At 30.3% G+C, this 13,034-nt stretch overlaps 1 protein-coding gene across 1 annotated transcript; it reads right to left on the bottom strand.

Moving 5' to 3' along the window:
* Window positions 1–12,080: 12,080 nt before the first annotated feature.
* LOC130963133 (protein LATE FLOWERING-like) lies at window positions 12,081–12,611 on the bottom strand. The gene has a single exon (XM_057889280.1). It carries the CDS (start codon window positions 12,609–12,611, stop codon window positions 12,081–12,083), a length of 531 nt encoding a protein of 176 aa, XP_057745263.1.
* Between the last annotated feature and the right edge of the window lie 423 nt (window positions 12,612–13,034).

Here is a 13,034-nt window from a genome sequence, read left to right as displayed (position 1 = left end):
GGTGTATGTAGTTCATACAAGAGAAGAGAAATTTGTTGTGTGGGAGAAATTGAGTTATATTGCAGAGTTATATCAGCCTTTATAGGAGACTTCAACGAGATTGTGTAGGTGGAGGGGAGAAAAGAGGCTGTCAGATTAACAGAGTTTTAGTAAGAATTGATAAAAAAAGATATGCAACTAGTGGACTTTCGTTTAGCGATCTTACAATTGGATTGACAGAGTTTTAATAAGATTGGAGTGGTTGAAGATGTTTTTCAGAGTACAAAATTAGGAGTACAAAATCAAGAGTATCTATAAGAAGGAGGAGCACAAAAAATAGTTGATGCGTTTCTTTGCATTTTGTTTAACTTTTCTATTTGCTTGTTGTTGTTCTTGCTCCACTTATTGTGTTAAGCTCTTTTGATAAAAAAAAATCTATCAATAAGATCATTGTACCTTGGACACCACTGATATAAAAATGGTAAAAATATTTTTTTCTGCAATTGTTTATTTAGCCATAGTTAAAAATGTGTTTTAAGAAACATGGATTAATAATAAAAATATAAACTATGAAAAAAATTGAATTAACAAGTAAATTAAAAGATTTAAAAAAATAATTAGATTATCCAAATTAATAGATTAAAAATTAATTATTCTACCTAATATCAATTCAAATGACACTAAATTTTTTTAATCAATATAAAATAATTTTTTCAAAATCTCAATTTTACAATAAGTTTTATTCAACAAATTAAAAAATGAATAAAAATTGTTAGACTAAAAATGGAATAATTAACAATAAAAATTAGTAGATTAGCATATAGATCTTCTAAAATATAAAAAAGAATTATTAAAATAATTATAAAAATTGAAAAAAATTTAACTCGTAAAAAATTATTAAATACGCAAAAATTGAAAAATATCAAAATGATATTAAAATGAAAGTAAAAAAATAATATTATAAAATTTATAAAAATTAATAAAAAGATAAAATAATTCTTCAACAAAATTTTTGTTAAAAATTTAAATTTTAAATAAATTAAAAAATTGATGTCAAAGCTAAAGTAACGATTTTAAGAATATAGCAATACTTTTTAATAATGATGACATTTTTTATTTATGCCACGTATTAAAATATAATATATAACGATTTACTCAATGGATGAGGTCAAACGTCCTTATTTAACTTAGGTTTCTGCCTTGTATGTTGTATGAGAAATGCTACTTATCCTTTAAATTTTCAGCCTTTAGTTAGCCATTTAATTTAAATAATATTATTTAATTAATTTAAATATCTACTTTTATAGGAAGTTACTTGTTTTTTATGAGAAGTTACTTATTTTTTAGTTTTTCTCTCTTCTAAAGGCTAAATGATGGACAATTTTTAAAGGATACCTAATTACACTAATGTTATAATAGTAGGAATTAAATTTCTTGTACATCTCTTTAAAGAGAGATATACATGGCATCGTCCAACTTTTTGTTCTTACAATAACCATTAACCATAACACTATAGAAAAAAATTATCAGGTATGACATTCCAAAAAAGAGAAATATGGTATGGCTCGTACGAACAAGTAGCCAATGAGAAATTTGTCTTTCAATGAATATTAAAAGGACAAAAGTAACCCCTAAAAGGCACTTGAAATATCATAGATGACCAGCTCAGAATGGCAAATAGCACGTTGTGACTAAAATAGAATGGCATATAGAGGACTTTGGCTTGGAGGCTTATGTTGGGAAGTGTGGATCGAATTATTAGTTGTTTGTGGTGAGAAAGGAATGAGTGTGTCACCACTGCTTCACTGGTGGTAAGCAGAGACAAAGGTGAGTAAATAAATAGCCTAGCCTTCGTTGATATTGTGTGAACGTATCAATTGGTAGCCGCGTTAGGTGGTTAGATATGAACGTCTTCAAACATCATATTTTTTTGGCCGTTGGTGATGTTGAAGACGAAGGTGAAGCTAGGTAAGGTATGTATGTGTTGATCCGTGTAATGGAGGTTAGAATTATGTTTCTTTTGATGGATTTGAATGAATGCATTTAATAAGGTGATATTCACATATGGCAATTATTTGGTTTGTACTATTCAAACTATAAGAACAAAATATCATAATGTGGAAGGAGAAAATGGGTATGGTGGATTGGGGAATGATGTCGTGGGTTGTGGAAGGGTTTATTTTAGGGGGGGTGGTAGAAGCTTTGGTGATTCACCATGTGTCCGTAATTAGATTTCGGTTGATTTAATTTAGGATGAGTGATGAAGATATGAATAGGCTAATACCTGCAAAGGTGTTGAGATACTTCTCTCTCACTCCTAGGTTAAGAAGGTTATACATATCCTCTAAAACATCAGGACTATTGCGTTGGCATTCAAAGTTTCCTAACTCAGATCGAAAGTTAAAGCATCTAAGAGATGCAAGGTATGGAAGAAGTTTGATAAATTATATCTAGAGTTTGCTAAAGATCCTCATAACATAAGACTTGATTTGGCAACTGATGGTTTCAATCCATTTAGGACTCTCAGTTCCAACATTAGCATATGGCCGGTGATGCTGTATGTGTAAAACTATCCTCCATAGTGTTGTATGAAGCAAACCTCCCTTATTATGTCTATGATAATTCCTGGTCCAAAGATGCCTGATAACAATATTGATGTTTTTCTACAGCCACTTATTAGTGAGTTAAAAGAAATATAGAAAGGTGTTGACGTATATGATTCTATTAATGGTAAATTGTTTTGCCTACATGCTACACTATTTTGGACTATAAGTGACTTTTTAGGTTTTAATAACCTGTCTGGGTGGAATACACACACTAGTCTTGCATGTCCTTCGTGTACATTTGATACAGTATCTAGAAGGTTAAAGCGTGGCATGAAATATTGCTTCATGGGACATCGTCAGTGGCTACCCCATAACCACGAGTATAGACATAATATGCACTCATTTGATGGCACTATAGAACTAAGAGGCCCTTCACCAACATTATCAGGCAGTGTTATTTTGTCTCAAATTCAGAGCAGTCGCAAAAGATCACAAGATGCTCTCAATGCTGGAAACAACCCTATGCAGTGAAAAAAGAGGAATATTTTCTGGGATTTACCATACTGGAAGGATAATCTCATTCGTCATTGTCTTGGCATGATGCACACAGAGAAAAATGTTTGTGACAATATTTTATTTACTATACTTGATGACAAACAAAAGACTAAGGACAGCTTGACAACCCGTAAGGACTTGCACTTGATGGAAATCCGAGAACAGCTTCATCCGTACACTGCTTCTTCCAAGTACTCGCCTTTTTGTTTCAAAATGGCAAATTCTAACAAGGATATTTTTCTTAGTGTTCTTAAAAGTGTTTCCTTTCCTGATGGTTATTCTTCAAACATTTCTAGATGCATTGATATGAAGAAAAGGAAGGTCTTTGGCCTAAAGAGCCATGATTCACATATTCTCATGGAGCACATTTTGCCAATCGCTCTTAGAAGATCCCTACCTAGAGAGGTAGCATCTGTGCTAATTCAGTTGTGTAACTATTTAAGAGAAGTGTCTGACAAATTCCTATCCGTTGATAACTTAGAAAAACTTCGACATCGAATTTTTTTGACGCTCTGTCACATAGAAACGATATTTCCTCCTTCGTTTTTCACCGTGATGGTTCATATGGTTTTTCATCACGTAGAAGAAGCACTTATTGCTGGTCCAGTGTAGTATATATGGATGTATCCTGTTGAAAGGTAGACTGTTATGTTTATATTTTGTAGTTCATCTTATTGAAAATCTTGATTGAGTCTATTTGTAATGTTTAGTCTTTGTTAATTAATGTTATCTTCTTGAAAATAGGACTTTAGGGCATTTGAAATCATATGTTCGTAATAAGACTGCACCTGAAGGATGCATAGCTGAAGGTTACCTGATGGAGGAATATCTAACTTTCTGCTCTAGGTATTTAGAGGAAGATGAAATTGAGATAAGGTTTAACCGACTAAATCGCAACGATGATCAAAATGATAACACTTCAAGTAGTTGTTCTAACATTCTTGCTAAGATTTTTCCAGCAAGAGGGAGTCATTGCGGGTTGCAAAAGATCAGTTCATTGACACCATTTGAGAAAACACAAGCTCATCGCTGTATTCACAAATTGTTCATTAGTGGACAAGTTTTGCGAGTAATTCATAATGTGCCATATGTTATAATCTTTAATTATTTTTCTGTATTATTGCATAACTATTATCTACATACTTGACCAGAAAATACAGTAGTGAAATTTATAAATTACACCACGGCAAAAGAAATGCAGCTAAACTTGTTGAAGAATATAAGCACGCCAAGTTCTATGAGTTGTTTAGGGATGATGTGAGTTACTTACATTTGTTGTAAAATCTACATGTTCTATATTATAATGTATGAAAACAATTTAAATCTATCAAATACAGGTAGCATGTAATGATGATACAGATGATGTTACTCCTGAAATCAAGTGGCTTCCAGAAGCGCATAATGATGTTGTAAAGAGATTTGAAGAGTACAATATCCATGGATTCAAGTTTTGCACAATACACAAAGACAAACGACTTAAAATACAAAATATGATGTAGTTATGTCTACAATTACCACTAGTGTTAGTCGTGGACGGAATCCTATTACGGTGTCATGCGACACTACGTACTACGGTAAAGTGCTTGATATGATAAAATTAGACTATTTTAGCAAGTTAAGGGTTGTCATCTTCAAATGTATCTGGGTTGACACCACGATTAATAAGAGCATTAAGGTAGATGAATTTGGGATCACAAATGTAAATTTTTCAGAGTTGATACACATGAGTGCTCTTGAGTTAGATGAGCCATTTATTCTTGCAACGGATAAGAAAATGGTATACTATGTAACGATCCAGTTGATGAAGGTTGGTGTTCTATTTGTCACAGAAAACCAGATATTTATATTATATGGGAGATTTGAATGAGGAGGATCCAGATGAGTCTTTGGTGGAGGATACTATTTTGTCAGCAGCAAATGGAGAATCTCAAAGAATTTTCGTTAGTGCGAGACGACATTAACGAACTAGAATAAAATGAAATGCATGTTGCTAAAGACAATCATAATATTTATCAGGATGAAATTGGCATTGATGACTTGTAAGATTTTATCTAGTGGTATATACTTTTTATGTATTTTTTAATTGAACATACCAAAATCTTAGCTTTATTCTTACATTTTATTATTATATTTCTTTATTATCATTTTATTAATTTAATAGAAAATACATCAAAATTAACTTCATGGAAGTTCATTTTCTAACTATATACAAAATTAAATTTTTTTTTTTTCAATTCAAAGGCAGAAAATTCTTAAATTTTAAGTCTATCTACTTTAATTTTTATTGATGCAATTTTTTTTTAAATCTAACGAGCCAAAATTTCAAATTCTAATTAGTATGAGAAATTGTTTAAATATAGTTTAAAGTTATAAATTTTATAATTCAATATTTTTTTACTAAAGTTGAATTTTACTCTAAATTAAAAATTAGAGTTAGTTCACTAAACAATATTCAAATTAACATCTATAATAAGATAAATAAAATTTTTAGCGGCAAATTTAAAAGTAACTTTTATTTAGCATTATAGCCCATTGACCTAGTTTTAATAATAACTCCCTCACACTATTCTTTTTCCCCGAATCCCATATTTGTTAGCTCTTGCAATTGATTCAAGTCTGCTAACATGAAGCCAATCCCTTTCGCTAATAACATCCTCTTCAGTTTCTCCAAATCCCTAATTTGTTAGCTCTTGCACTCAGATCAAGTCAGCTAACCTTCAGAGCATATCCGTTTCACTAAATCTGTTCCTGTTTAGGTTCTAGGAATGGTTGCACCGGACGTTTTATGGAAAAGCAAGGGATCACGATTTGCAGTTGAGTACCATCAGTAAATTCACCGTCGAGTGGCCAAAAAAGGAAGTAAAATCGGCGGAATCCGATTCTACTGGAAAACCCGAATCGCGAAGAAGACTTGAAGGAACCCTAGGTTGCTCCATTGCACCTTCCTCACCGTCACTCTCTTTGGAGGTAGTGCTTTGAATCTTGCCTCTCTCAAACACTTTAATCTGAGTCTCCTGGTCGATTTAAGTTTTCTCTTATCGTCTTATTGTTGATGGAGATGATTGCGTTGTTTGAGGCATGACCAAAAATGATGAATTTGAGAAACTCTTTTGAAAGTATGCTTAATAACATGATAAGTGACTGATATAGAAGTCTTCTTTTTTTTTTTTCCAAAAATCCAATTCATCCAAATAGAAATTATCTCATCTGAACCTTATATTTTCTTCAATTCAATTTATTCCCTTCGATTTCATACAAAAGCTAACAACAGAGTAAGAGTGAAAAAGTGCTTATTAGAGTAAAAGAAAAAAAAAAGAATCAGGACATGTATGGTGCTCTTCAAGGAGGCAAAGGTATGGTTGGATCATCATGACTATTTCTATGTATTAAGCAAGGTAGTCTTCTATGTATGTAATAAGATCATTATTAATTAACTTTGCATGATAAAATTTTGGATACTAAGTTTTTGATTTTCAATACCCGTTTACTAGCTCTTAGGCCTTTTGTTTTAAATCCATGATCATGACTGAGTTATTGGTTAGCATATGGCTTTCATCAGCAATGAGAATACACACTAAGCAGAAAATTATATAATTTTTCACTCTTGATATTTATGTTTGGTTTTAAGACTTAAGAGATTATATAAAATCAGAAAAACATCATTCAACTGGACTAAATATATATTTATCAGTTTCTAAGTAGGAAATCATTGATTTAGTATGGTTGGACTTCAGTGATTTCTTTTAATTATGAATGATGAAACTTCTGAAATATTCTGAATCTGATTTTAAGTTTGACTTGTTAAATATGCTCTATGAATGACTTAATGAATATGCTGTATTAGTATTATGCTCAGTAATGTTTAATTTAGTTAAATGTAGAGACATGTATGAAACTAGTTTTATGTTGTTTGACTTCTTATGTTTCAATTATATGAACTATTTTATCTCACTATTTTATTTGACTTCTTTTTTTCTAAATTTTTTTTATGCTGTCTTGACTTTGTGTTGCAGGCATTTAGTTTACTATGAAGCGTAAATGTAATATTTTCGGACAATCAATCCTTGAAGAGCTACGAAAATAAAGTGAAGACATAAACTTGAGTTCGGAAGATGGTTTGGAGCAAATAAGTCTCAACGATGATGGGGATGAATTTTCAGAGACGGAGATGTAAAATCAAAGTGGTATTGATCTACAAGAACTTGCTTGTGAAGGTCAAACGTAGGTTCATTCAAACTCTAACTTGTCTTTTCAAGCAACTCGAAAATAATATTGGTATCAAATTTTGTTATCCAAATGCTCCTATAAAATAAAATACATGTTACTGTTGTATCTTTTTTAATATCTTTTTAAGCGAATTAAGAGGCTCTGTCACCTCGGAGCCCAGAACTGATTTCAGCTGAAATGGTTACCATTCAGGGCATGGCCTTAGTTAGGTAAATTTTGTTGTTTATGTCTTGCTCGCTATCTTGTGCAGCATTGTCTTTGCACCTACAATGTTAAATTGTTCTTTTCAGTTTTCATTTTCATTTATTGGTTTAGTTTTACCCAAATAATATTATGTGAATAAATTTAGTTACTTTATTTTTTCAATCCACGTCCTGTAATCATTGCTCCTTTAATTTTCTCCAATTAGTTCACCATAAGAACTAAGTACTTTAGTTTTTTATTAGGTGATCCCTCTGCCAAATCAAATCCGTTTATTTAGCCAATTTATGCTGGTAGATGCTTTTAATTTCACTAATCTCTATTGCATTTATAAACAAAGTCCAATGGTGGTGATTTTATTTTCTAGAAGTTATACTTGTGCTGGTTGATTTCTTTTCTCATTCTTTTTTTAATTTGTGTGCTTGAGTTTTTTGTTCCCTTTAGTTTTGGTTCCTTCTATGTTTGCTCTACATCTAGCCTATTTGTGTTTTTTCTGTCTTCTCTTAAATATGTGTAATTATATATATTTTTTAAAATTATTGGATAGTATGATATAGTGTTTTTGCTTGTAGTCTTTATACATGATCAATAACATGTAGGATAAAAATGTAACTGATTGTGGTCGGCATTTGGCCTTGAATTGGTTCTTGTTGTTATACACTTTGCTTTAATAATATTATTTTTATCTTGATTAATCATGCATGGACAGAGTAGCAATATATATGTTTACTTTATTGTTAACCTCTTTTAGTGTAATGAACCTTGAACTATACAATCTAATTTTCCATTTCATTAAAGCCGCACATGTTTAATTAGTAAGTTCAGGATTTTAGAAACAATTTTGAACTAACCGACTGTGCTTTTATTGTCCAATACTATGTTTACTTTGGTACCGATATGTGTATGCAATTTAGATTAGATTAGTATACAATTTAGATTAATTAGTGTGTGTGCGCACGCGCAACTAATTTGATAGATATAAGTTTGTCATCTATGTCGTTTTAGTTTTTTTTTAATTTTGGTTTAGTTTGACTTGACGTTCTTCCATGAATTCAGACACCTCTACCAGAGAAATCATCACTCGCAAGATGACAACAATTCAAGTTTGGGCCTTGAAAAAAATGAAAAAGTCATGATGGAATTGGATGCAGATGGACAAGGTCAAGATAACGGTTTGAATCTGTTTGTGAGATTTTTTGGTCAAGTAGCTCATTGAATTAGATTTTGTCTCATATCAATTAAAAGATGGGATAAGATGCCAGAAGATAATACAAAAAGACAGTGAAAATTTATTGAAGTAAGTTTATTTCACTTTGATGTGCATTTTTATTGATTTGTTGTCATTTAATAATTGATTTCATTTATGAATTATTTCAAAAAAATTTTTGAGTTTGATTACGCTGCTGACGTCAAATGGGTTCTAAAGACCTTAAGTGATAGATGGAAGCCCCATAAGTATAATTTAAAAGGATAATACCTCTATTATAACAAAAGAAAGGCAGAAATTTTGGCTGCGAATCCCTCAGACATACAACCTGTTGAATGGACTGCTTTTGTGGATCATTAAATGGACCTTAAAACAAAGGTAAATACTTATTCTATACTTTTTTTAATTGAATATTGGCTTTGGGTATCTGGTAACATTTATTTACTAATTTTTTGTTCTTGAAAATCATAGAAACAATGTTTGCAAAACGTTAGAAATCATGTGAAGCTTATAGTTTCACATGCCGGTGGAAGTAAAAGCGATGTTAGAAGAGCAACTCAGATGGTAATTTTTTTTTATTGTGCCTAGTACTATTATACTATTTCCATAAAATTAGCGATTATAATTAAATTTGTGATTACCTTTAATATTCTATTTATTGTATTAGGAGAAAAAATTGGGAAGGCCTGTATGTCGAAACGAGGTTATTGTATCAACTTTGCTAAAGAAATATGGGAGTTATGTAAGCAGGAAAGGACAACGATTATCTGTGAGTGTCTGAATTTTTTTATATGATTGTATATTTTTTTAAATGCATTAATTATGTAAATACTCTACTTCAATGTGATGTGTATTTGTTTGTAGGAAAAAATAGCAGAGCATTTGCCTCAAGATCAAGAGCGTGCTGCCACTGAAGGTATTCATTCAAAAGTCTTGGCTCATCCAAAAGATGCGATTGAAAAAGTCTGTGGTCCTGAGAATGGTAAGCGAGTACGTGGTTTTAGTAATGCTACATGTCTCAGTGGTTTTGGTAGGTCAAAGTGCATTTTTGGAGTTGCAGATTACGGAGGTTCTAGTAGTTCATCGCAACAGCATGTTGTAGATTTAGAGAGGCAAATTCAAGAAGTTAAAGATCAAGTGACAAATCTCCACAGATTTCTACGACAAAAGTACGGTGATAAAATACCTACCTTCTCTGATTATGTGCCACACACTCAGTCGTATTGATGCACATCATACCTTGTTATTTTAATCTTAATTTATATCTAGTTTGCACTGTTATTAAAGATAATTTTATTTTTTGTCGTATAGAATTATAGAACTTGGTTTATTTTATTTTTTAACTATTTATATGAACAATGCATATTCTTTACGGTTATTACTTAGTTTTCTAATTTTATTTTGTTTTAATATTTATTATCGTTGTTTTGATGGTATTTATTATTGTAAAATGTTTTTAACATGTTGTATATATATATATATATATATATATATATATATATATATACGGAATAACAATTAAAAAAAAACTATTCAATTAGTAATTATGGCCTGAGAACTTTTTTTAATAAAAAAAAAATTTAGCTACAGATTTATGTGTTGTTAAATAGCCCATTAATATTAGCCACAAAAAAATGTAAAAAAAAATTCGGCCTGCCAAATATTTTTCGTACATGTTTTTATTTTGTCACAAAAAAACTATAACTACGTAACACATAAATATTTAGCCACAAAAATATGGCAAAAAAATCTAGCATGTCAATATTAGCCATGAAAAAAAAGGATAAAATTATACTTTTTGGTTATATTGTTATCATTTAGCCACGGTTTGGAGTGCGAGTGATGATGTAAAAAATCATAATTATTCAAATGTCTTCATGGATTATAAAAGTGTGGCTAATAGGTCAAAAATTGTGGCTAAATAAAAATGTGTCGTCCTTATCAGCTGCAAATATCCATTCGTTATTAATGTGTTATTGCCACAATTGTTTTGGTCTTTAGTCACAATTTTTCCATGGCTAAAATCCGTATTTGTGGTGGTGACTCTTCATATTTCATTCCTTAAATTGTGTTTAGTTGTCTTATATCCATTCTGTTAATACCTCATATTTTCTCTGATTGAGTCCGAAGTCCTCTGAATCTCAAAAGCAATCTCACAATATAAAGTATACCAAATAACTATTTCAATATGTATCATCATATTATTTCAAACAATAGCTTTAAATTCTTAAACTTCGGAACAACAAAGAAAATCATGTCAAGGCCGGGGTCTTAGCAAATGGTGTTGGAATTTTTCTCCCTGTATAAAAAAAGGAAAAGTCTAGGGACCAACAACTTTATTAAATTCTGGCCAGCATGTAACCAGCAAGAAAAAGTGAACTATTGGATGAAATCTCACATCAATCTCACACCATTAAAATTATCATGATGGTTGTTTGATGGCTATAAGTCACAAAAGTTGTTGGCCCTAACATTCTTTTATAAAAAAATGTGTTACATGATAAAATATTAAAATATAAAAAATAGGTTTAATTATTCTTTAATTTTTATAATTTCACTAAATTTACCATTGAGTTTATATATATTTTTTCTTTTAGTGAGGTTATCCCTACACCACTTTTAATTTATAATTAGGTTCTTTTTCATATAAAAAACATTACAACTAACAATATTCTTCTTAAAAAAATATATGGTCAAACATCTAACTAAATTTTTAATTATAAATATTTTTAATTTATAAAAAATATTAATCTAATTATTAAAATTAAAAATAATATAAAATTTTAATTAAAAAATAAAATATAAAAAATTAATTATAAATTTAATAAAATTATAAAAAATAACGGAGTAATTAAACCTATAAAATAAAAGAGAATGAAACAATAAGATTATTGTCCAATGAATAATAGCTCAAATGGCATAGTCTCTCTATACTCAATTAAGAGGTTGCGGGTTCAAATTTCTTATTTTTGGTAAAAAAAAAAAACAATAAGATTATTGATGTTTTCCGTTTATCTTTTTCCTCCCAAGCATTTTAAGAAAAATAATTGTGAGTCTTAAATTTTTTAGTTATTATTTCAATTTAAAAAAAATTATATTTTATATTTTATAATTAAAAAAATGAATTAGACTTCTAATTAGTATTATTCTATCTAATTACTTTATGTCTAGGGAACAATATATAAAACAATTTGCACTAAAAGGTAGTTGGAGGGAGGAATTAAGGTCTAAGGATATAAAATATCTAGTAATAATATATATTATAAAATAAAAAATGAGAACCAAAAGTCAAGCAATTCAATTACCTATCTCTTTGAATTCTGAGATGAATTAATCTTCTCAAACAATTCTCTATACCCACTTTCCTACAGATGAAGAGACAAATCAAGTTTGTGCTCTTTATCTCTTCTAATCCCAACATTACTATTACTGCTTCTTATGCTACTTTGCCATTTACCACAATACCCTTTCTCACCATCACCATCAAAAAACCCATTACTATTGCTTGAAATTCTTCTTCCCTGAAGAAATGGATAGTTTCCAAATCTAGGTGCACCATTATTTGATCCAAACTGTTCATGTATTTGATTGTTTTGAAGACAATGAAGATTAGCAGCATGGGCAGTGATGAACATTGAAGGGTTACTATTGAAAACCCCAAGTTGGTGTAGTGTTGGTGCAAAAGCCATAGGTGGTGGTGGATTTGGAGAAGGTTGAGAATATTTTTGGGATCTCCTTGCAGCTGTTCTCTCTTTTTTGTGAGCATTTTGGTGCCCTCCTAATGCTTGAGAACTGTAAAATGTTCTTGAGCAAAATAGGCATGGAAAAACCCTTCTTGTTGCATCTTCTCTTGGGCTTTCTCCACCAACTTTTGTTGGATTTTTCTTATCTCCCATCTCTGTATTATTCTTAAAAAAAAAAAGGAAATTAACTAAAATGGAACTTCAACCATCAAATTTTATTTATAGTTTTTTTTGAATATAAAATATTTCATCTATTTCAAAATAATAGTTATTTTTAGGGTACCCTTATTTTTACTTTTCATACATTGAAAAAATGAATAGCTAGACACAACACACATCTAAGTACATTTATTTTTTTTATATATTTGAAATGTGAAGGTGACAATTAAAATGAAAGGACTGAGATGTAAGAAAATTAAGATATAGCACTACCACATGCATGATGGAATGAATACCTGAGTCCTGAGGAATATGAGAGCAAATCAAGATGAATTGGAGGAGAAAAAATACGAATGGTTGGAATATAAATAAATATAAGCTTTCAAAGAATAGAAGTGTTTCAATATGTGTAGAGAT

This window comes from Arachis stenosperma, chromosome 2 (assembly GCF_014773155.1).
Source record: "Arachis stenosperma cultivar V10309 chromosome 2, arast.V10309.gnm1.PFL2, whole genome shotgun sequence".
Classification (NCBI taxonomy): domain Eukaryota; kingdom Viridiplantae; phylum Streptophyta; class Magnoliopsida; order Fabales; family Fabaceae; genus Arachis; species Arachis stenosperma.
Note: the sequence above shows the minus strand (reverse complement) of the source record. Positions and strands in the feature narration are given on the sequence as shown.